Raw genomic sequence first — 25,444 nt, forward strand, 5'->3', positions numbered from 1 at the left:
CTAACAAAGACATTCGTCACTCAGGAAATTCCAGGCACTTAGTGGCTACCTCCCAAGAACTGGAGACAAAAGATCAGCTAAATTTTTTTTTTTTTTTTTTTTTTTTTTTTTTTTTTAAATTTGAGACAGAGAATTGCTCTGTTGCCCAGGCTGGAGTGCAGTGGTGCAGTCTTGGCTCACTGCAACATCCACCTCCTGGATTCAAGTGACTCTCCTACCTCAGCCTCCCGAGAAGCTGGGACTATAGGCATGCACCACTGCGCCTGGCTAATTTTTATGTTTTTTAGTAGAGATGAGGTTTCACCATATTCAAGGTCAGGTTGGCCTTGAACTCCTGACCTCATGTGATCTACCTGCCTCCGCCTCCCAGAGTGTTGGGATTACAGGGGTGAGCCACCGTGCTTGGCCTAAATTTTTTATTACATGGTATCAATGTATTTTATTCCTTTGAGATGCTCTCTGATATCAGTATATTTAGGTCTCTCCTGTTGTGCTGGTCAGATACCCTGGAGAAGCACTTCCTATCTGTTGCTGGAGAGTATAGGCCTGTAAGTGTTCTGGGATCTGAGTGAGAGAAAAAGGCTGGGCAAGGAAGAGTGATCTCAGCACTCACTACTTTTATTTACTCTTCCAGTTTCCAGTGTAAACCCAGGCCCTCAACTGCTCTATCCCCTTAAGAAAATACGTCTCAGATCTCCTGCAGTGGGGGAGGTTTTGGAGTGGTGCACAGAATTTAAGGATGAAATTGCTTCATAGAAAATAGCTAATGCATGTTGGGCTTAATACCTACGGAGGTGATGGGTTGATAGGTGCAGCAAATCACCATTGTGCACGTTTACCTATGTAACAAACCTGCACATCCGAAGAAACAGGAGTGTGGTGTGACCATGGGGAAGCAAAAGAAAACAAGGAAGTATGCAACCATGAAGTGCATGCTTAGACTCAGAGATCAGAGGCTTAAAGGAAAGGGTAGATTAAAACCTAAAAAGAAAGAAAAGAAGGATCCCAGCACATTAAAGGAAAGAGAAGTTCCCCAACACCCTTCCTGCTTATTTTTCCAATGTAATACACAGCTGGGCCCACCTTACTACATCCTCATTGATACCAACTTTATCAACTTTTCCTTAAAAGCGAAACTGGATTTAGTGCAGTCAGCGATGGACTGTCTGTATGCCAAGTGTATCCCTTGTATAACTGATTGTGTAATGGCTGAAATTGAGAAATTGGGGCAGAAGTATTGAGTGGCTCTAAGGATTGCCAAGGATCCAACATTTGAACTGTGTACACACAAAGGAACCTATGCAAATGACTGCTTAGTACAGAGAGTAGCTCAGCATAAGTGTTACATTGTGGCCACAGTTGACCCTTAAGATTCCTGGAGTTCCTATCATGTACATTTTAACCGTAGATACAACATTGAATGGTTGCCAGATGATTTTGAAGCCCCTCCATTCTAAATCTTACAAGACACAGTTCCTCTGCCTTTCTGCAACCAATGTTTTCTTGTTGCCAGTTCATTACACATGCAATAGCATGAATTATTATTCTGTTGACCTATTTGCTCTACTGTGAGCTGAGGAAGGTTACATATGCTCAACTCTTTTTTTTTTTTTTTTGAGATGAAGTTTTGCTCTTGTTGTCCAGGCTGGAGTGCAGTGGCACATTCTCAGCTCACTGCAGCCTCTGCCTCCCAGGTTCAGGCAGTTCTTCTGCCTCAGCCTCCCAAGTGGCTGGGATTGCAGGCTTGTGCCACTATGCCCAGCTGATTTTGTTTTTTTTTTTTTTGGTGTTTTTAGTAGAGATAAAAACTTCTGTATTTTTAGTACAGAAAAATGTGCCTTGGCCTCCCAAGGTGCTGGGATTGCAGGTGTGAGCCACTGTGCCTGGCCTGCTCACTTTTTGATGCTGTTTTGAAATTGATATTTTGTCTCATAAAAATTTTAGGCCAGGCATGGTGGCTCATGCCTGTGGTACAGCACTTTGAGAGGCCAAGGTGGGTGGATCACCTGAGGTCAGGAGTTTGCGACCAGCCACGACAACATGGCGAAACCCCATCTCTACTAAGAATACAAAGAAAGTTGGCCGGGTATGGCGTTGCTTGCCTATAGTCTCTGCTGCTGTGGAGGCTGAGGCAGGAGAGTCACTTGAACCCAGGAGGCAGAGGTTGCGGTGGGCCGAAGTTGTGCCACTGCATTCCAGCCTGGGTGACAGAGTGAGACTGTCTCAAAAAAAAAAAAAAAAAAAATGATGGTCAAAGGGTTCAAAATCTCAGACAGGAAGAATATGTTTTATACTTTTTTGAGTTCTGTTGTACAGTATGGTGCATACACTTAATAATTGGGTATTATGGATTTCAAAATTGATGTTCTTATCACATAAATATATTTGAAGTATTGGATATGTTAACTAGCTTGATTTAATTATTACATATTGTATCCACAATTTATGACATCACTTTGTAACCCATAAATTTATACAAGTATAAATTGTCAATTTACAACAAAAAATTTTTGTTGCATCTTTTTAGGAATAAAAAACCCCTGCACATCCTGCACATATATCCCAGAACTTTGTTCCTAGTCCATCTAGGTTTTTAGTCCTTTCTTTACCTTTGTTTTCAGTAGTACATGGTGTAAAATTTCTGGGACCTTTCAGGGTAGAATTCTATGGAGAAAACAGGATTGCTTCTTGGCTTTTCTTACTTCTCATTAAAGATTTAGCCTTTTCAGGTCTGCTAAGTCAGTTACCATTCAGCTCTGGAGTTTTGTTACTGTGGTTTCCTTTCTTGTTTGTTATCTTTAGCCTTGAGGATTTGTGCTTAAAAAGAGAAAAACACTTTACTGTTTTTGTGGGGTACTTGGAGTCACCTTAGGCTAAATGCCTGTGTTCACTTTACCATCTTTACCTGGGAATGCCCTGGACACATATTTTTCCTTTTTCCCTTTATGTTGATTTTCCTGAAGTAATGACGGTTAGTCTGGTCTCAGACTCCTGGCCTCATGTCATCCTCCCACCTCAGCCTCTCAAAGTGCTGGGGTTACAGGCGTGAGCCACTATAGCCAGCCAGATATTACAGAAATAGATAACATAAAGAAACAAGAGTAGAGAAGAGGTAATTTCAGTTAATTTGGTATATATCAACATTTGGCTATGTATTTTCTTAAAGGGCTATGTCATAACTATTTTCAGTTTTGTGGGTTGTATATGATGTCTGTTATAATAAACGAGCATGTCTATTTCCTAATAAAACTTTATTTTCAGAGATAAGTGGCCATTCAGCTGTAGTTTGCCAACCTGTGGTACATATGCACGCATATTCCAACACATTGCTTTATTTTGAACAAAAATGGCATTGTACTGTACATGTTGGTTTTGCAACTTACTTATTTTCACTAATTTACTGTAAATATACTTCCATTTTATACACATAGGTCTATTTTATCCTTTTTAACGACTTAATATTATTTCATTTCATTTTATTTTTTGAGACAGGATCTCACACTCTTGCCCAGGCAGGAGTATAGTGGTGTGATCATAGCTCAGTATAACCTCAAATTCCTGGGGTCAAGTGATCCACCTTAGCCACCCAAGTAGACTACAGGTGTGTGCCACCCTGCCGGGCTAATTTGTTGTTGTTGTTGTTGAGTCAGGATCTCACTGTGTTGCCCAGCATAGTCTCAAACTTCTGGAATCAAGCGATCCTCCCACCATGGCTTCCCAAAGTGCTGGGAGTACAGATGTGAGCCACTATGCCTGGCCTATTACCTCATTTTATAAATGTCTTTCTTTCACTTCTTTAATGATGAATAATTTGGTGCTAACCTTTTTTGTGTGTTTTATTTAGTGCTGTGGTGTATTTGTGTGTATGAAATATATGTGTGAGTGTGTATATGTATTTCACATTTGTGTGAATGTTTAAGAATAGATTACCTAATTATGGAATTTTGGGGTCAAGGATGTGCACATGTTAAATTTAATAGACATTTGTCAGATTGCCCTCCAGAATGGTTCTATCAATTTACATTCTTACTATACCACTTTCCCACCAGTGGGAAGATGACCATTTATATGCAGACTTTACCAATTCTATTTAATTTTAAATGACATTTAATTGTTTGCTTTTGGATTTATTTGCTTTCAGGGAGGTTAAAAGATTTTTTAAAATGTTTGTTGGCTATTTATATTTCTTGTACATATGAGAATGCGAATTATTTGAGTCACTTGACAATTTTTCTGCTGGGAAATTTGCTTATTTCTTATTTGACTGATTATAAAGATGCTAATGCTGTCATGTGTTACAGATGTTTTTCTTCTGATTTTCAGTTGCCTAATAACTGGGTATGCTGTTTTTAAATTTTATGTAGTAAAATATCATTTTTATGATTTAGTTTTGTGTTGAAAATGTTTTTCTCCATAACTTACATTCTGATGTATTATGCTTTTAGTTGTTTTTGTTTGTTTTACATCTATATTTGTAATACAGTTGGGACTTCTGATGTAAGCAGTAAGATGCAGGTTCTTTTCTCCAGCTGGGTTAGCCAGTTATTCTAGTTTCATTATCTGAATTTTTTCCTTGGCTCCATTAATTTGAAATGGGAGTATAAGTTATAATAAGATTAGAATTCTACAATAACTTAAACCTTTAGCTATCTATAGAAACCATTTATCCATAGCCTTTCATTAGTATACAAAAAAGCTAGTCAATCAAAATTATTTATTGAATGGACCTCTTTTGAGCTGTTTATCCTATTTTTTCTAGTTGGTAAAATAAACATAAGCTAATATATTTTTTAATGGAAATTAAAAAATATTTATTTTAGGTTTGGGGGCACATGTGAAGGTTTGTTACATAGATAAACATGTGTCATGGGCATTCATTGTACATATTATTATATCATCCAGGTACCGAGCTCGGTACCCAATAGTTATCTTTTCTGCTCCTCTCCCTCCTCCCACCCTCTCCACTCAAGTAGACCCAGTGTCTGTTGTTTACTTCTTTGTGTTCATAAGTTCTTATCATTTAGCTCCCACTTAGAAGTGAGAACATGCAGTATTTTGTTTTCTGTTTCTGCATTAGCTAATATTTTTAAAAAATGCTAGTCTACAATAAATTGTTACTATTTTGAAGGCTATGGACAGATTAATTCAACTTTATAATGACCTGTACATTTTGAACAGTAACGTGTGCTTTCTCTTTAATCTATAATCATTTCCATCTACCTTATATCTTTTCCTCCACATTCTTAGTCCTCTGTGATGGAATTTTGTTTTCTTCCTATGTAATATTCTCTCTGTTGGATTCTGTGATTTGCCTAGAACAGTGAATTGGGAATACTTGCTCCAGCTTCACACTGACTGCTCTGGAACACCTTGCAGTTGGTGCATGGTTTCCTACACCTGGTTCTGAATCTCCAGCAACACCAGTCCTTAACCACATCAGATTTTCCGACTGACCTTGCTTTCTTTTAAGGGTTTTGGCTTTCCTCTTTATCAGTGTAGCTGAACACTTTAAAAAATAGATGCCAGCCAGGTGCAGTGGTCCACGCCAGTAATCCCACCACTCTGGGGGACTGAGGCAGGAGGATCGCTTGAGGCCAGGAGTTCGAGACCAACTTGGGCAACATAGTAAGACCCTGGCTCTAAAAAAAAAAAGGCCAGTTGCAGTGGCTCACCTGTAATCCCAGCACTTTAGGAGGCCCGGGTGGGTGGATCACTTGAGGTAGGCAGCAGGCACCTGTAGTCCCAGCTACTTGGGAGGCTGAAGCACAAGAATTGCTTGAACCCAGGAGGTGGAGGTTACAGTGAGCTGAGATTGCACCACTGCACTCCAGCCTTGGTGACAGAGTGAGACTCTGTCTCAGAAAAAAAAAAAAAGACTCTACAAATATTTTAGGAGAATAATTTTTGATAAGGTCTTGCTCTGTCACACAGGCTGGAGTGCAGTGGCACGATCATGGCTCACTGTAGCCTCAACCTCCTGGGCTCAAGTGATCCTCCTGCTTCAGCCTCCCTAGAAGCCAGGAATACAGGTGTGCACCACAACACACAGTCAGTTGTTTTTTTTTTAAGAGATGGGGTCTTGCTCTGTTGCCCAGGCTGAACTCAACCTCCTGGGCTCAAGCAGTCCTGCTTCGGACTCCCAAAGTTCTGGGATTACAGGTGTGAGCTACCATTCCCGGCCCGGAGAATAATTTAATGTTACTATTTAAATGTTCTTCAGAAAATAATAGTTTAAAAATTGCTCTTGCACACAAACCCAGCAAAAATTTTCCTTAGTAAAATGACCAAGATTAAAATTTATTTAATTCATTTAAAAAATATATACTTTATTATATAAGTAATGAATGTAAAACAGTGTTATAAGCATTTTCAGAAGCAGGCTATTGAAGATTATTTTTTATAGTTTGAAGAAAACCAGTTTTAAAAATTTCTTACACCAGGGACGTCTGGGAAAATGGAGATCCATCCTCATCTATGTTATCCATCTCTCCCCTGTTCTTTCCTTCCAAATGCAACTAAAAGCCTTGGACATTTTATATAAGACTCTGGAGGAGAAAAAGGCAGACAGTCTAGGGACCTCAGGAGACCAGGAATGACACAGTGGTATGTTCCCTGTGTGTATTTCACAGTTGAAGCTAAAGAAGTCAGCAACCTTGATAACTGCCAACAGGCAAAGACAGAAAAAGGCCCAACAAAAGCCTGTTCTCTCTAGCCAAGAAAAGGCAGCCTAGCAAGTCAGAAAACTTGTAGACAATAACAGCTCTCCTCTAGCCAAACATCACAGAAAAAAACTGTTGCTACACTACCAGCTACCTGATCAAGGGCCAAGTGGTAAGCCTAGACTTTTATCCTTGCGGGGCTACGGTGAGGCATACAACATTCCTGCCATGGAGGTGTTAGAGAAGGCAGTAGGTGCCGGAAATGTCACCCCTGCCAGCCAGGAGTGAGAACTGTCCCCACTGTACTCATGGGACCAGTGGAGACCACATGGAGAACCAGGACTTTACCTCCACATGGCAGTAATGAACTGTTCATCTCTCTTCCCTCTGGTATGATGTCGGGGGAAGCCTGCAGAGAGTCAGGACCCTCATTGTCCCCAGTGAGTATGAGGCCATCCCCACCACACTGTCAGTGGAGAATACATGGGGACCTGGAACTCCCATCTCCACCCAGCAGGAATGAGGAGCCCACCACCCTTGAGTATCATGGAAGCTGAATGGGGCACCTGGACTTCTGCCTCTGCCTGGCAGTAACAAGGTGGCACCCCTCCCCCGCCAGAGTGGTGTTAGAGAAAACCACCTAAAACAGGAGGTTTAAATAAGATCCAGAGTCTCATAATATGAAAATGTCCAAATTTCAAACACAAATCACTTATACTAAGAACAAGGAAGATCTCAGACTGATTGAAAAATGACAGTGACTGCTATGGTTTGAGTGTATGTGTCCCTCCAAAATTCCTATATTGAAACCTAATCTGTTGGAATTAGAAGGTGGAGTCTTTGGGAGATGATCATGTCATGAGGACTCTACCCTTGTGAATGGGATTAATGCCCTTTAAACAGAGGCTTCAGAGAGCTGCCTTGTCTCTTCCACCCCTCTGTCACGTCAGGACACCTAGAAGACACCATCTGTGAGGAACAGACCCTCAGCAGATACCAAATCTGCCGGCCCCTTGATAGTGTACTTTCCAGCCTCCAGAACTGTGAGAAATCAATTTCTATTAATTACCTAGTCTATGGTGTTTTGTGATGGCAACCTGAATAGGCTAAGACAAGGACATATTAGAATTATCTGAAAAAGATTTTAAAGCTGCTATGATAAAATTTCTTCAATAAGCATTTAATGAATATGAAGCAAATGAAAAAGACACCTTCAAAAAAAATAGTCTCAGGAGAAAAATAGAACATATAAACAAAAACCAAATGGAAATATTAGAAGTGAAAAATATAATTAAAGTAACAAGTTCAGCAAATGGACTCAACAACAGAATGGAGGGGACAGAGGAAAGAATCAGTTAACTGGAAGATAGAACAATGTAATTACCCTATCCAAATAACAGGGAGAAAAACAGACAAAAATGAATAAAAAGAATAGAGCTTCCAGAACCTGTGGGACCATAACTAAAAATCTAACATTTGTGTCATTAGAATTTCAGGAGAGGAGAATGAGAGCAGAGCTGGAAAAGCAATCGAAGAAATACTGGCTGTAAAATTTCCATATTTGGCAAAAGACAGAGTCCTCAGATTTAAGAAGCTGAGCAAACCCCAAGTAGGATAAAACCATGCTAAGAACTTCATGCCAAGATAACGTAGTAATTAAAATTTGGAAAAAAAAAAAAAAAAAAAAAGGAAAGTGACCAGCAACCAGCCTTTACCTATGAGAGAAAGACAAGTTTTAAAATTTGTACATAAAAAGTTTACATATTGACTTATGTAGAATGCTCTATTTATCCAACTTACGTATATTTGACATTCCAACAATGGTGGAATACACGTTTTTCAAGAGTCCATGGAGGCAGGGCGTGGTGACTTACTCCTGTAATCCCAGCACTTTGGGAGGCCGAGGCAGGCAGATCATTTGGAGTCAGGAGGTCAAGACCAGCCTGGCAAAAAGGTGAAACCCCATCTCTACTAAAAATACAAAAATTAGCTGGTTGTGGTTGCGCACGCCTGTAATCCCAGCTACTCAGGAAGCTGAGGTATGAGAATTGCTTGAACTGGGGGGCAGAGGTTGCAGTGAGCTGAGATTGTGCCACTGCATTCCAGCCTGGGTGACAGAGTGAGACTGTTTCAGTTAATCAGTCAATCAGTCAATCAATCAGTCAATTGTCCGTGAAGGCTGGGTGTGGTGGCTCACACCTGTAACCCTAGCACTTTGGGAGGCCAAGGTGGGCAGATTGCTTGAGAACAGGAGCTCTTAACTAGGGAGACTGAGGTGGGAGGATCCCTTGAGCCCAGGAGGTTGAGGCTGCAATGAGCCATGAGCATGCTGCTGCATTCCAGCCTAGGTGACAGAGCAAGACCCTATCTCAAAAAAAAAAAAAAAAAGTCCATAGAATATTTACCAAAGTAGACCTTGTTCTGGGCCATAAAACAAGCCTCACAAACTTAAAAGAATTGAAGTCATACTGAGTATGTTCCCTGACCACAGTGTAGAAATCAATAATGGAAAGATAATAGGAAAATCTCTAATAGTTGGAAACTGGACAACATACTTCTGAATAATGAGTCAAAGAGGAAATCTCACGGGAAATGAATACAAATGAAAATGCAACATAAAAAATTGTGGGACACAGCTAAAGCAGTGCTGAGAGGGAAATTTAGATTTATGCACTAAGTGCATAAATCAGAAAAGAGGAAAAGTCTCAAATCCATAATCTAAGCTATTAGAGAACCTAGAAAAAGAAAAGCAAACTAAATCCAAAGCAAGCAGAAAAAAGGAAATGGTGAAGATAAAAGCAGAAATCAATGAAGCTGAAAACAGAAAAACAGTAGAGAAAATCAATGAAACAAAGAGCTTGTCCTTTTAATAGGGTCAAAAAAAAAAAAAAAAAAGGACAAACTTCTCATAAGACTGAAAAAGAAAAAAGACATAAATTGCCAACATCAGGAATGAAAAAATGAATATCACGGCAGATCCTACAGATACCAAAAGGATAATAAGGGAAGACTGAACAGCTATATGCACATAAATTTGATAACTTGGATGAAATGGATCAGTTTCTCAAAAAACAAATTGCTACAATCCACCCAATATGAAATAGATAATTTGAATAGCCCTATAACTATTAAGGAAATTTGGCCAGGCACGGTGGCTCACGCCTGTAATCCCAGCACTTTGGGAGGCCGAGGTGGATCGTGAGGTCAGGAGTTCAAGACCAGCTTTACCAACATGCCGAAACCCCATCTCTACTAAAAACAAAAAAAATTAGTCGAGTGTTGTGTCGCACACCTGTAATCCCAGCTACTCAGGAGGCTGAGGCAGGATAATTGCTTGAACCTGAGAGGCAGAGGTTGCAGTGAGCAGAGATGGAGCCACTGCACTCCAGCCTGGGTGACAGAGGAAGACCCTATCTCAAAAAAAAAAAAGAAAATTTATAATTTAAAAGTTCCCCCCCACACCAGAAAAAAATCTCTAGGCTCAGATGGTTTTGCTGGAGAATTCTCTCTGCAGTTTAAAGAAGAATTAGCATAATTTTATGCAGTCTTTTCCAGAAAATAGAAGGAGGAGCAATTCCTACTTCATTTTATAAAGCTAGTTTATCTTTACACCCAAGTAGGCAAATACAGCATAAAAAATAAAAACTACAAATCAAAATTCCCCCGAATATAGATGTGAACATTCTTAAGAAAATATTAGCAAACAATTCAGCAGCATATAAAAAGAATTAAAAACCAAGTTTTTTTTTTTTTTTTTTGAGATGGAGTTTCACTCTGTTGCCCAGGGTGGACTGCAGTGGTGTGATCTCAGCTCACTGAAACCTCTGCCTCCCAGGTTCAAGCGATTCTCCCACCTCAGCCTTCCAAGTAGCTTGGATTACAGGTGCCTGCCACCATGCCTGGCTAATTTTTGTATTTTTAGTAAAGACAGGGTTTCATCACGTTGGCCAAGCTGGTCTTGAACTCCCTACCTCAAGTGATCCACCCGCCTTGGCCTTCCAAAGTGCTGGGATTACAGGTATGAGCCACCATGCCCGGCCACAAATCCAAAGATGCAAAGCTGTTCAGTATTTGAAGATCAGTCATTGTAATACCATATACCAAATAAACAGATTAATGGGGGGGAAATGGGTTTTACTGTAAAAGGGCAACATAGGGATCCTAGTGGTGATAGAAATATTCTGCATCTTAACTCTTATCAATGTCAGCATTCTTGTTGTGATTGTGTATACAGTTTTCCAAGATATTACCATGGTAGGAAAACTAGGCAAGGGGCATTGGAATTTTTGTATTCATTATTACTTACAACTCTTTGTAAATCTACAATTATCTCAAAACAAAAAGTTAATTTAACAATTAAGGAAAAAACCCGAAGCCAAATCTGTAAAATGCGTGGTCCTTGTATTCCAGATATGTTAAAGGAAAGTCAATCTCAGAATTCCTATTAGATAGGATTTCTATGTAGCTATTTAAAGCATGGTCTGTTGGCCGGGCGTGGTGTCTCAAGCCTGTAATCTCAGCACTTTGGGAGGCCGAGACGGGCGGATCACGAGGTCAGGAGATCGAGACCATCCTGGCTAACACGGTGAAACCCCTTCTCTACTAAAAAATACAAGAAACTAGCCGGGCGAGGTGGCGGGCGCCTGTAGTCCCAGCTACTCGGGAGGCTGAGGCAGGAGAATGGCGTAAACCCAGGAGGCGGAGCTTGCAGTGAGCTGAGATCCCACCACTGCACTCCAGCCTGGGCGACAGAGCGAGACTCCGTCTCAAAAAACAAAACAAAACAAAACAACATAGTCTCTTTATGGTGATTTGTATCATTTAGGCAAAGCCATTATCTAGCATTTCTTAGGAAAAATTGGGCTTATTTTAGGAACTAAGGTATTTGTATTTAATGTTTGATGAGAACTTATCTTAGTTCACTCATGTGATCTAAACTGCCTTGCAATCTTTTTTTTTGAGACGGAGTTTCGCTGTTGTTGCCCAGGCTGGAGTACAATGGCGCGATCTCGGCTCACCACAACTTCCACCTCCCGGGTTCAAGCGATTCTCCTGCCTTAGCATCCTGAGTAGCTGGGATTACAGGCATGGGTCACCACACTCAGCTAATTTTGTATTTTTAGTAGGGATAGGGTTTCTCTATGTTGGTCAGGCTGATCTCAAACTCCCAACCTCAGGTGATCTGCCTGCCTTAGCCTCCCAAAGTGCTGGGATTACAGGCATGAGCCACTGTGCCCGGCCCTGCCTTGCAATCTTAAGAAGAGAAGTAATAAAGTAATTGTTGAGTGACATAATTTATTAAGCACCCAGTGGGAGAAGGTAGCTATATTAAAAATACAAAAGATTAAACAATGAATGTACACTTAATCATAGAATTAATGAGGTCTTTGAAAGCACTTTTACCTAACAGTGTTCTCTTTGCTATGATATTTAGTTTGTATTTCTTTGGAAGCATTCTTTCTTTACTGCTAGTAGCTTCATAATAAAACTTTACACTGGGTAACTCACTTTAATAACCAAGAAACGACTTCTGGCTGGGCGTGGTGACTCATGCCTGTAATCCTAGCACTTTGGGAGGCCAAGGAGGGAGGATCACTTGAGCTCAGGATTTCTTTACCAGCCTGGCAACATGGCAAAATCTTGTCTCTACAGAAAATTAGCTGAGTGTGGTGGTGGGCACCTGTAATCCCAGCTACTTGGTAGACTGAGGTGGGAGGACCTCCTGAGCCCAGAGGTCGAGGCTGCAATGAGCCGAGATTGCACCACAGCACTCCAGCCTGGGCAGAGACAGAGTGAGACCCTGTATCCGAAAAAAGAAAAGAAGTGATTTCTAAATTTTCTTGCTCGCACCATTAAGCTAATATTTAGTGGTGGCAAAGTATTGATTTTAATTTGAAAAATATTAATAAGGAAAAGTTTTTGACTTGTACAATGTATATTAAACACTTCTGTGTCATTTTGCATTTTACAACAGTTTTATTCCTTTTGTGTGTACATACAGGTTTATCTATTTAGACCTGCCTCTCTACTAAATAGATTTGAGGCAGCTGACATTAAGAGTACAAACCAGAAAACAATATTTAGGTATAAAAAGGTAAAGTACGGCCAGGCCTGGTGGCTCACGCCTGTAGTCCCAGCACTTTGGGAGGCTGAGGTGGATGGATTGCTTGAGCCCAGGAGTTTGAGAATAGCCCAGGCAACATGATGAAACCCTATCTCTACAAAAATTAACCCAGCATAGTGGTGTGTGCCTGTAGTCCCAGCTATTCGGCAGGGAGTGGGGAGGGGGCGCTGAGGTGGGAGGAAATCACTTGAATCCAGGAGGTCAAGGCTGTAGTGAGCCATGATTGTGCTATTGCACTCCAGGCTGGGCGGTAGAGCAAGACCCTGTCTCAAAAAAAAAAAAAAAAAAAAAAAAAAAAAAAAGACAAATTAAGAGACATATGACATAAGTAGGGGTTCTGCAAGAGCCTGTGTGCTTATGTTTGTGCCAATCATGTGGCTGGTGGCCCTCAGATTTATTCCTTACCCTTACTCTGTTCTATTTCTCAAGGAAGAGTGAGTGATTCCAGTAGGTGGCATTTTCCAGGTTCCCAAATCAGCTGGCTTCTGCCTGGGTTCAGCCAGTGGGAGGTATGGAAGGAATTTGGAAAGTAGGAAGAAGGGAAGGTATTTTTCCCCCTCCCTCTCTGCTTCAGGTGGGGTCTCTGGCGGTGCCCATGATGGTTTTGTAGTGCTACGTTCTGCCAGACAGCCTGCTTTGGTTCTGTTTTTCCACAAGGTGACCTTGGACTTGGCCTCTGGTAAATCACTGCATTCTCCCTCTGTTCCATAGTTCAAGGGATGATAGTGGCTTCCTGCTGTGCCTTACAATCACTGATTATGTTTAGCATAGTTAGAATCTTTTTATACCTAGTATCTTTAGCATATTTAATAGCATCATATACCCTTCTTTTGATTTTTGTGTGCTTTGAAATAATCAGGCTAGGTTTATGTTATGTGATTTTTTCCCCTTCTTAAACTATTTGATCTTCTCCCAGAATAAGGAAGTTAAAGTAGAAAGAGAGTAACCTTAAAGTGGTTTATTTTCTAAATTGGATCCCTCATTTCTATCTCAGTGATGATGCTACCTACCAAACATGTGAATTAGACCTTCAGCAAATGTTCATTTCAAACATTTGTCGAGTGTCTACTGTGTGATGAAGCACCCTAAAAGGATAGCTATGACAGGATCTCTATTTCCAAGTTGCTTTTAGAGGTTCAAGGTCTAAGATAGGGAAGGGGTTCTTACTGCTAGCACCTTCAGTGATGGAGCTTTATGGGGGAAAGTATTATAGATGCACATATAATATTAATACAAGCATATAATTCCCTTAAAGATGTCGTCTCATGACATGTAAACATAAAATTGTATTGTGAATGTAGAGAAAGGAAGATGTTTGGTGTATTTGAAAGAACTCCAAATTCAACTAAGTGATTTTATATCACGGAGGAAGGTAGATATAATCCTCTTCGTCTCTTTTTTTAATAATATTATAACAGTCGATTTTAGAAAATTTAAAAGTTCTATATTTAATAATAATTTAGAACACCGTAAAGTTATCATATAGTTGTTTCTCATTTATCCTAACTTTTTCTTTAATTGCCAGTTTCTAACCCTGACTGAAATAAGTGATTAGACTGTACCTTTATAATTCTCACACCTCAGTTTAATGTCAAACCTCCAAGGTCTTTAGCTTCATTTCATTAATGTGTTAAGACTGTCCCCTGCCTGCCCATTTTAGGTTGCTACTTCTTTTAGTATTATAAAGGAGGTGATTGCCATGGAAAAGGAGATCCAGGATTTATGATTTAGTCTTAACTGCTGAAGAGTTTTAAAAAATATTATTATCTCCTGTTTACCAAATACTATTGCAACTCTTGATTGAAAGATATTAATAAATAAATGTCCCCTCTCCCAATGTTTTATTTTGAAAATTTTCAACTCTACAGAAGAAATGTAAAAATTGTATGGTAAACATCATATATCTTTCATCTAAGCTCACAATTGGCTAACATTTTTTTTTTTTTAATGTCTGCTTTGAGATGGAGTCTTGCTCTGTCGCCCAGGCTGGAGTGCAGTGGCGTGATCTCAGCTCACTGCAACCTCTACCTCCCGGGTTCACACAGTTCTTCTGCTTCAGCCTCCCGAGTAGCTGGGACTACAGACATATGCCACCACGCCTGGGCTAAGTTTTTTGTATTTTAGTAGAGATGGGGTTTTACCGTGTTGACCATGGTGTCTAGGCTGGTCTTGAATGCCTGACCTCAGGTGATTCACCCCGCCTCGGCCGCCCAAAGTGCTGGGATTACAGGCGTGAGCCACCGTGCCCAATCCTCTTTATATATACAAATATCTATGTTTATTTCTTTTTGGTACCATCTGAAAGAAGTATATGTCATGATATTTCATTCCTGGGTACTTCTTGCTGAAGGATTTTTGTAAGTGTTTTTCTTGTATATTCCCTTTAAACTAGAATGTTGAGGTGTTCATGATGAATGATGCCAGAGATGCACTGCTTGGAAAATCTCATTTTAGCATAAGACTTGCTCCAAATAGTTTCCCCCTCACTTTATATTAAATTTCTATTTTTTGATAAGTATTTTTTATCACCCTCTATCACAACCACTATCGTAGTACTACTCCTTTCTGATACCTTTTTTTCCCACTTCTAAACAGTTGTAAAATATTGATAACATAAAATTTGCCATTAAAATAATTTTTAAGGCTGGCTGCAGTGGCTCACGCCTGTAATCCCAACACTTTGGGAGGCCGAGGCGGGCGGATCACCTGAAGTCAGGAGTTTGAGACCAGAGACCAGCCTGGCCAACATGGTGAAACCCTGTCTCTACTAAAAATACAAAAATTAGCTGGCCATGGTGGCGCACGTCTGTAATCCCAGCTACTCAGGAGGCTGAGACAGGAGAATCACTTGAACCTGGGAGGTGGAGGTTGCAGTGATCCAAAATTGCTCCAGTGCACTCCAGCCTGGGTGACAGAGTGAGACTCTGTCTCAAAAAAAAAAAAAAAAAAAAAAAAAAAAAAATCAGGGGCGGGGCACAGTGGCTCACATCTGTAATCCCAGCACTTTGGGAGGCCGAGGTGGGTGGCTCACCTGAGGTTGGGAGTTTGAGTCCAGCCTGACCAACATGGAGAAACCCCACCTCTACTAATAATACAGAATTAGCCAGGCATGGTGGCACATGCCTGTAATCCCAGCTGCTCAGGAGGCTGAGGCAGGAGAATCACTTGTACCTGGGAGGTGGAGGTTGTGATGAGCCAAGATCGCGCCATTGCACTCCAGCCTGGGCAACAAGAGTTTAACTCTGTCTCAAAAAAAAAATTGTTTTTAAAATACACAGTTCATCAATATTCATTATATTCACAGTGTTGTGCAGCCATCACTACTGTATCTTTCCAAAACTTGTACCACTCCAAACAAGAAATCTGTAACATCTGAGCAATAAATCTTTATTCCTTCCTTCCCCTGGTCCTTGATAACCTGTAGTCTACTTTCTGTTTGTATACATATACCTATTCTACATATTCTATATAAGTGGAATTGTACAATATATGATGTTTTGTGTCTGGCTTATTTCACTTACCATAACGTTTTCAAGGTTCATCTGTGTTATAGCATGTATCAGAATGTCATTCCTTCTTCTGGCTGAATAATATTCCATTGTGTTTACATATATACCACATTTTGTTTATCCGTTTATCTGTTGATGGACACTTGAGTTGTTTCTACCTTTTGACTGTTGCGAATAAACCTGAAATGAACATTGGTGTATAAGTATCCCTCTGAGCTCTGAGTCCTTGCTTTTGATTTCTTTTTTTGGGGTATATACCTAGGAGTGGAATTCCTGGGTCATATGGCAATTTTATGTTTAAGTTTTTGAGGAACTGACAAACTATTTTCTACAGCAGCTGCACCATTTTATATTCCCACCACTAATGTGTGAGGGTTTCAGTTTCTCTGCATCCTTGCCAGCACTTATTTTTCATTTCTTTGGTGATAGCTATCCTAGTAAGTGTGAAATGGCATCTCATTGAGTTTGGGTTTGTATTTCCGTAGTGGCCAGTGATATTGAACATCTTTTCATATACTTATTGGCCATTTGCATATCTTCTTTTGAGAGTGTCTATTCAAGTTCTTTGCCCATTTTAAAACTTGATTGATCTTTTTGTTCATGAATTGTAAGAGATCTTTATATATTCTGGATAGTAGATCTTTATCATGTATATGGTTTGCAAATGTTTTTTCCCCTTCTATAGGTTGTCTTTTCATTTTCTTGATTAATGTCCTATTATGCACAAAAGTTTTAAATGTCGATGAAGTTCAATTTATTTTCTCTTTTGTTGCTTGTGGTTTTCTGATAGAACCATCAGCACATTTATCAGTTGTTAGATGATTTCTCTCCTGGTGATCCTGGATTAGGGCATGGGCTGATTTTTTGGTACATGATCAACAAAAATAACAGTATTCGTTGTCACTAACTGAGTACCTAATACATGCTAGATGATTTTGGGAAACCTGAGAAAAAGAATTCTAAGGCAGAAAAGCCTCATAATTTTATTCTTGCCAAGTAAAGTTTACTAAAACTCCATAACATTACAAAGAGGTTAGAAGATACAGTCTTCCCCACCTTTTTTCTGTGGGAAATTTAAGTCAGAACTACTGCTAGTGTCCTACTGCACTGAACAGGTTCCTGGCATTTGCGCTGGACCCTAGGCTCCCCCACAACTCCACCCCTGTAGAGGTTCTCTATTTCTGTATTTCATGGACTCTCTTACTTAGCTAGCTTTTTACTTTACCGGCTTAGTCTGTGTTATTTTTTATTTTTATATTTTCGAGATGGAGTCTCGCTCTGTCGCCCAGGCTGGAGTGCAGTGGCGCAGTCTTGGCTCGCTGCAAGCTCTGCCTCCCGGGTTCAAGGGATTCTCCTGCCTCAGCCTCCACAGGTAGCTGGGACCACAGGCACGTGCGACCACGCCTGGCTAATTTTTTATATTTTTAGTAGAGACGGGGTTTCACCATGTTAGCCAGGATGGTCTCCATCTCTTGACCTCGTGATCCGCCCGCCTCGGCCTCCCAAAATGCTGGGATTACATGTCTGTGGTATTTTTTACAAACTGCTTAAGAAACTCAAGATAAATGAATTACTCACAGCAGGACTAATATTTTGAACCAGACTTTGAAATCTATTATATCGCACTGGAAAAGTGAGAGTTTCCCCCACATTTACAACTCCAAAATTCCTTTTGGAAACTCTTTGTAAATGATGCTGTTGATTTAAAAATTAGGGCAGGATCAGTGGCTCACACCTGTAATCCTAGCACTTTGGGAGTCTGAGGAGTGCAGATCACCTGAGGTCAGGAGTTCAAGAGCAGCCTGGCCAACATGGTAAAACCCCATCTCCACTAAAAATACAAAACTTAGCTAGGCATGGTGGCGGGAGCCTGTAATCCCAGCTATCCAGGAGGCTGAGGCAGGAGAATCACTGGAACCAAGGAGGTGCAGGCTGCAGTGAGCTGAGATCATGCCACTGCACTCCAGCCTGGGCGACAGAGGGAAACTGTCTTAAAAAAAAAAATAGGCTTTTCTTATTTGTAGTATGAGTGCATTCTCTCTAGTACATTTTCTCTAGATGACCCAGTAGTTGTCCACCTCTTTCCTTCAAACTATAAAAACACAAAAATTAAGAGCTCTATTAATGTTTATTTTATTCTGATTTTTTCCCCTAGCGGATCTGAAAAGAACAATTGCTGTCCTTCTGGATGACATTTTGCAACGATTGGTGAAGCTGGAGAACAAAGTTGACTATATTGTTGTGAATGGCTCAGCAACCAACACCACCAATGGTACTAGTGGGAATTTGGTGCCAGTGACCACAAATAAAAGAACGAATGTCTCAGGCAGTATCAGATAGCAGTTGAAAATCACCTTGTGCTGCTCCATCCACTGTGGATTTTATCCTATGGCAGAAAAGCTTTATAATCGCTGGCTAGGACAGAGTAATACTTTACAATAAAAGCTCTACACATTTTCAAGGAGTATGCTGGATTCATGGAACTCTAATTCTGTACATAAAAATTTTAAAGTTATTTGTTTGCTTTCAGGCAAGTCTGTTCAATGCTGTACTATGTCCTTAAAGGGAATTTGGTAATTTGGTTGATGTGATAAGCAGGTAGGTGAGTTTTGTATAAATCTTTTGTGTTTGAGATCAAGCTGAAATGAAAACTCTGAAAAACATGGATTCATTTCTATAACATATTTATTTAAGTATATAACATGTTTTTTGGGCAAGTGGAGAATATTTAATCATTCTGTCATTTGTTCTCAATTGATGTAACTGTTAGACTAAGGCTATTTGAAAATGTGCTTATTTCTAGTACTATATTTTGTTATTCCAATTATGAGCAGAGAAAGGAAATATAATGTTGGAAGTAATGTTTTGAAATCATGACCCAAAGAATGTATTCATTTGCACTATCCTTCAGAATAACTGAAGGTTAATTATTGTTTATTTTTAAAAATTACACTTATAAGAGTATAATCTTGAAATGGGTAGCAGCCACTGTCCATTACCTATCATAAACATTGGGGCAATTTAATAACAGCATTAAAATAGTTGTAAACTCTAATCTCATACTTAAATTTTTCTTATATTCTTGAAGAATGAAAGATATTTTTATGATGAGAGTAACAATAACTAAATTATTCATGATTTTTCACATACATGAATGTTCTTTTAAAAGTTTAACCCTTTGAGTGATGCTATCAGGAAAGCACATTATTTCCATATTTGGGTTAATTTTGCTTTTGTCCAGGAGGAAGGGACTTGGGAGATGAACTCTTGAGGACTTTAGCCAGATGTATATAATAAAGGTACTTTTGTGCTGCATTAAATTGCTTGGAAAATGTTAACATTATATTATATGAGAGTATCCTTTATGAAATTTTGAATTTCTATAACAGATACATTAGATATTCATTTTATATATGGACACTTAATTAAGAACATTTAAAGTATAAACTATGAAGATTGACTATCTTTTCAGGAAAAAAGCTGTGTATAGTACAGGGAACCCTAATCTTGGGTAATTCTGGTATAAAACAAATTATACTTTTATTTAAATTTCCCTTGTAGCAAATCTAATTGCCACATGGTGCCCTATATTTCATAGTATTTATTCTCTATAATAACTGCTTAAGTGCAGCTAGCTTCTAGATGTAGACTGTATAGAATTTAGTTTAGATATTGTATTGTTCATTATTATAATATGCTACCACATGTAGTAGCAATAATTATAATATTTTATTAAAATAAATATGTGAAATATTGTTTCATGAAAGACAGATTTCCAAATCTCTGTTCTCTTCTGTGTACTCTCTACCTTTATGTGAAGAAATTAATTATATGCCATTGCCAGGTAGAAGTTTGGAATAATTGTTTAGTCTCTCCTATTAGATGTGGACATTTTTGTTTTTGTTTTTGTTTTTTTCAGGGATGAAATAAAATATTTCTACCTACAAAGTATTACAGGCTTTTTTCTTTAATGTTGGTTGTGCATTTAATAAATGATAAATAGTTAAAAGGAATCTTAAGAAAATTTTGGTTTTGTTTCAATTCCAGATAACTTTTTCAAAAGAGAAAAACTGAAGGTTACCCAATAGTGCCTCTCATTTGGTACCTAGGGTAGGAGAGTCTGAGTGCAGAGATAGATTGGAGAACTAAGGCTTGACTTCTTAAAAATCAACAGTAAACTGATAATCTGAAATGGGTAGCAGCCACATTTAAAAATCAACAGTAGACTGTTGGTTTTTAAGAAGTCAAGCCTTAGTATTTATATTTTCAGTTAATCTTAATTTGGACATTAGCACAGAGGGCATCACTAAAGGTACTAAAAACTTGCAAACTTGTATCAGGGTGTCTTTGGGTTTACTTTAAGCAAATATATGAATTAAAAAGTAATTTAAACATTATTTCAGGTAGTTAATGATAGATAACTTAGGTCTCATTAGTTTTCAAGAAACACGTATGATTTTGACTCTGGAGTTACATAGACTGCAGAGACTCAAGTCTGCTTTTTTATTGACCATATTACTTATTTTGAATTTACAGAAATCTGTCTCATGTCATTTAGTTATGCCTTGGAAGCCCAAAGTGTTAGCAGCTTACATAGGAGCCTCTCACACACAGTTTTGGTTTAAATGTAAACAATATTCTGTTTTTAACCAAACACTTTGAGCTGAGTAGCTATTAATGTAGTTACCATTTTTTCCCCTTTCTCTTATAGAAGTACCTACCTGAAAAGGGAGCATGATGTAATGAAACAGACCAAAAAATATATAGTTAATTGAAACCATTTTTCTCCCATAATTGAAAGCCCTGAATGATTCTTAAGAACTTTTGTTTAGGGAACTGGTATTGCTCATGTAGTCACAGCTACTCAGGGGCTGAGGGAGGAGGACTGCTTGAGCCTGGAGGCTGCAGTGAGCCATGATTGCACTACCGCACTCCAGCCTGGGCGACAGAGCAAGATCCTGTCTCAAAACAGTAACAACAACAACAAACCAGGCGAAACAATGAGAATATAGAGAAGCACAATGGGAAAAAGTCTGAAATCTTTCTACCTAGGGATAACTACTGTTGATATTTTAGTAGATAAATGTGAATCTGATCTCCCCTCCCCACACTCTCTAGTGACTTCCCATTTCTACTTAAAATCCAAAGTTCCCACTGTGGACTTCAAAGCCCTAATGTGCCCCTGGATGCCTCCTGACCTCATTTCTTACCACCCTCCTCCTTCCCAATTCCTGTTCAGTCACACTGACTTGTCCTTCCTAGGACATACCAAGCATGCTTTTGCCTCAGTAACTTCAAACATGTTATTCCTCTACCTGCCACCACTCTCACCCACAGATAACGTCATGGTTCCCTCCCAAACAGCACTCAGGTGTACATTTAAATGTTACTTCTTAAGGGAAGTCATCTTTGACCACCTTCCTAAAGTACTAGGCCTCAGCACGCTTAGCCATTTTACTTTTCTTTGTAGTTCTGATATACTCAACTTTAAATGGTATATTAACTTATTTTGTTTTCTCTCATGTTTCTTAGAATATAAACTCCATGGAGGCAAGGACTTCATCATGTTCATTTATGTAACCTGGGCATTTACAACTGTGTCTAGCTCATAATAGGTACCCAATTAATATTTGTTAAGACAATGAGTTACTAAACCCATTCTATACTTTTTTTGCTTTGTGCATATATACATATGTTTTAAAAATAATATACTTTTTTTTGTACAATGTAGGATGAATATCTTTCTAAGTCAGCAAGTAAGTAACTTTAATAGTTACTCCATTGTGTGGCTATATCACATTGGTGTATCTTTCACTTAATTATTAAGCATTTTGGTTGCAGAGAAAAGATTTAGCCTGAGGTGTGAGACAAGTCTAAAGAGAAGTGGGAAGTCTATAATAGAGTGTGGGGAGGGGAAATTAGACTCACATTCACATTCTTTTAATTGCTTCATGCTGTTACTGTTATTTTAGATGTTGGAGGTAACATAACAAAATATGATTAATACCCATATGGGGGAGACAAAATGGTGAAATATCTCCATTTGTATCAATATATAAGGACATAGAAAACCCAAAATAGGTGTTCATCCGCAGACTTTGTTTTATATCAAGAGCAGCAGGCTAGAAGCATTTTGCAGCATAGGGAGAAGACTGGGAATAAAATGTACAATGGCTAATTCATAATTTTGTTTGAGAGTGGGGAGGAGATTGAGTAGTGGTCAGATTTTTGCTTGAATCAGATTGAGTTTGTTGCTTTTGGCTTAAATGAATCAATAATATTAGTGTGCATTTAAGTAAGGAAGTTAGGACATGAAGATTTAAAAAAAATTATTGTTCTTCAGATGTTACCAGTATCAGTATGTTTCACATATCTTTTCAGATGAGTTTCGGACCTCCGTCGAGTCCTTCGTAGGGCAAGTGTAACTTCACACTGCTTTTAAGTGTTGGTTAGCAGCAGCATCTATTTGAATAAATCACTGTTTTTAACTTAATCTTCTTTGGTGCTTAATTCATCTACCACCCACCCACCCTTTCTTTACTAATTATTCAGGCAAATAAATAAACTTTCTGAGGAGTCTATGGAGGGGAGAGGGTGATAGTTGATGTGATATCAAGGCTTGGGTAGAGGAAACATTTTTGTGATTGTTTCTATGCAAAAGGGCATTTATTTTAATATAGAAAATATTATTTTGAAGTTGTTTTAAAATACCTTATATTTTTAGAATGGAAGTTGGGAAAATTTGGTTCTTCCATCGATTTAATGGTATGACTGTGGGCAAGTATGTATGTGCTTTCTTTTCTTTGTTTTTTTTTTTTTTTTTTTTTTTTTTTTTTTTCTGAGATAGGTTCTTGCTCAATTGCCCAGGCTACAGTACAGTGGCACAATTGGCTCACTGCAGCCTGGACTTCCTGGGCTCAAGCAGTCCTCCCACCTCAGCCCCCAGAGTAGTTGGGACTACAGGCATGGGTCACCATGGCCAGATATTTAATAATTTTTTATGTTTTTTTCTTTTTTCTTTTTGAGAGGGAGTCTTGCTCCGTCGCCCAGGTTAGAGTGCAGTGGTGCAATCTCGGCTCACTGCAACCTCTGCCTCCCGGGTTCAAACAATTCTCCTTCCTCAGCCTCCCAAGTAGCTGGGATTACAGGCACATGCCACGATACCTGGCTAAGTTTTTGTATTTTTAGAGACAGGGTTTCACCTTGTTAGCCACGATGGTCTGGATCCCCTGACCTTGTGATCCGCCTGCCTCAGCTTCCCAAAGTGTTGGGATTACAGGCGTCAGCCACTGTACACGGCCTTTTTTTTTTTTTTTTTTTTTTTGAGATGGAGTCTTGCTCTGTCGCCCAGGCTGGACTGCAGTGGCGCAATCTCTGCTCACTGCAAGCTCCGCCTCCCGGGTTCACACCATTCTCCTGCCTCAGCCTCCCGGGTAGCTGGGACTACAGACGCCCACCACCATGCCTAGCGAATTTCTTGTATTTTTAGTAGAGATGGGGTTTCACCGCATTAGCCAGGATGGTCTGGATCTCCTGACCTCGTGATCCGCCTGCCTCGGCCTCCCAAAATGCTGGGATTGCAGGCATGAGCCATGGCGCCTCCCAATTTTTCATGTTTTGTAGAAATGGGGTCTTGCTATTTTGCTCAGGCTGGCTTCGAGCTCCCGGGCTCAAGCAATCCTCTCCCCTCCCACCTCTGCTTCCCAAAGTGTTGGGATTACAGATGTGAACCACCACACCTAACCATGTATGTGCTTTCTGATTTGGTGTCTCCAGCTCCAAATCATTGATAATGTCTATCCTATGTGACTACATGGAATTTTGGTAACATAAGCATATGTGTTTAAAACCCTTTCAATTCCTTTTTTTTTTTTTTTTTGAGAGGGAGTCTGGCTCTGTCGCCCAGGCTGAAGTGCAGTGGCTGGATCTCAGCTCACAGCAAGCTCCGCCTCTCAGGTTCACGCCATTCTCCTGCCTCAGCCTCCGGAGTAGCTGGGACTACAGGCGCCCGCCACCTCGCCCGGCTAATTTTTTGCATTTTTTGGTAGAGACGGGGTTTCACCGTGTTAGCCAGGATGGTCTCGATCTCCTGACCTCGTGATCCGCCCGTCTCGGCCTCCCAAAGTGCTGGGATTACAGGCTTGAGCCACCACGCCCGGCCCCTTTCAATTCTTAAGAAGAAAATATATAAAAGAATTATCAGATTGTTCACCTCAAGTTTCTAGTATGAGGCCTTGCACAAATAGGTGTTCAATATATATTTGTTATATGAGAAAAGGCATCTTTGAAATAGCACATATAAAGCAATATAAAGATATTTCATGGTCCTACAGTTCTTACACTGTATCACAACACAGTCCAAATCCAGTATTTCTAAAAAACCTTAAGGAATGCATAGTACTGTGTTTCAAATGGTATGTTACAATCCATTAGATGTTATCAATTTAGCGGGTTGTGATTAGCATTTTAAAGCAATAGAATATGAAATATCATGAGCTTTAAGTTGGGGCAAGTAAGAAAAACAGAAAAATTCTATTATAAGTAATAAGGGTAAATGTTTCCTGAAGCTTCAGTTCAACTGTGTGTGTGTGTGTGTGTGTGTGTGTGTGCTGGGTCATGATATAAAATGTATTCCTTAGATAAAAGTTTTAAAAGTCATTGACCCAGTATAGTTATATAGATTATAATTTACACAGTGCTGTTCTCATTTTGCTTGATTTAAGAAAACAAAATAATGGATATAGAAGGGACTATTTTTCAGGTGGAGGAGGTAATTAGAAGAAACTAAAATACACCTACTTTACTAATAGGCTCAGGTCATGTTTTGGGAAACTCTTGGTCAAATATTTTTGAAGACTTTCCTTCCCCCTTCCCTCATACTATGCAATTAATGATTTCTCTCATTTCTTATGAGAAAAAAAATGGAATTGTCAAATTTTTAACTATCAACTGACTTGTTTGATTATTTATTTATTTTTTGAGATAGACTTTCACTCTTGTTGCCCAGGCTGGAGTGCAATGGTGTAATCTTGGCTCACCGCAACTTCTGCCTTCCGGGTTCAAGGGATTCTCCTGCCTTAGCCTCCCGAGTAGCTGGGATTACAGGCATGCACCACCACGCCCATCTAGTTTTGTATTATTAGTAGAGGTGG

General features: G+C 39.4%; 1 protein-coding gene and 1 pseudogene across 3 annotated transcripts in view; both read left to right on the forward strand.

Moving 5' to 3' along the window:
• Positions 1-20,236, forward strand: part of CCDC126 (coiled-coil domain containing 126) — a 41,122-nt gene extending 20,886 nt beyond the window's left edge. For both annotated transcript variants that reach the window (XM_050783150.1, XM_050783149.1), the window contains exon 4: positions 18,448-20,236. In XM_050783150.1, coding sequence (XP_050639107.1) covers positions 18,448-18,632 — 185 coding nt within the window. In that variant the 3' untranslated portion in view covers positions 18,633-20,236. The remainder of the gene's footprint in view (positions 1-18,447) is intronic.
• On the forward strand, positions 137-6,280 carry LOC126950028 (rRNA-processing protein FCF1 homolog; annotated as a pseudogene). Its single transcript, XR_007724030.1, has one exon. The product of XR_007724030.1 is annotated as an rRNA-processing protein FCF1 homolog (transcript).
• Positions 20,237-25,444: the final 5,208 nt, after the last annotated feature.

Source organism: Macaca thibetana, chromosome 3, assembly GCF_024542745.1.
Source record: "Macaca thibetana thibetana isolate TM-01 chromosome 3, ASM2454274v1, whole genome shotgun sequence".
NCBI lineage: Eukaryota > Metazoa > Chordata > Mammalia > Primates > Cercopithecidae > Macaca > Macaca thibetana.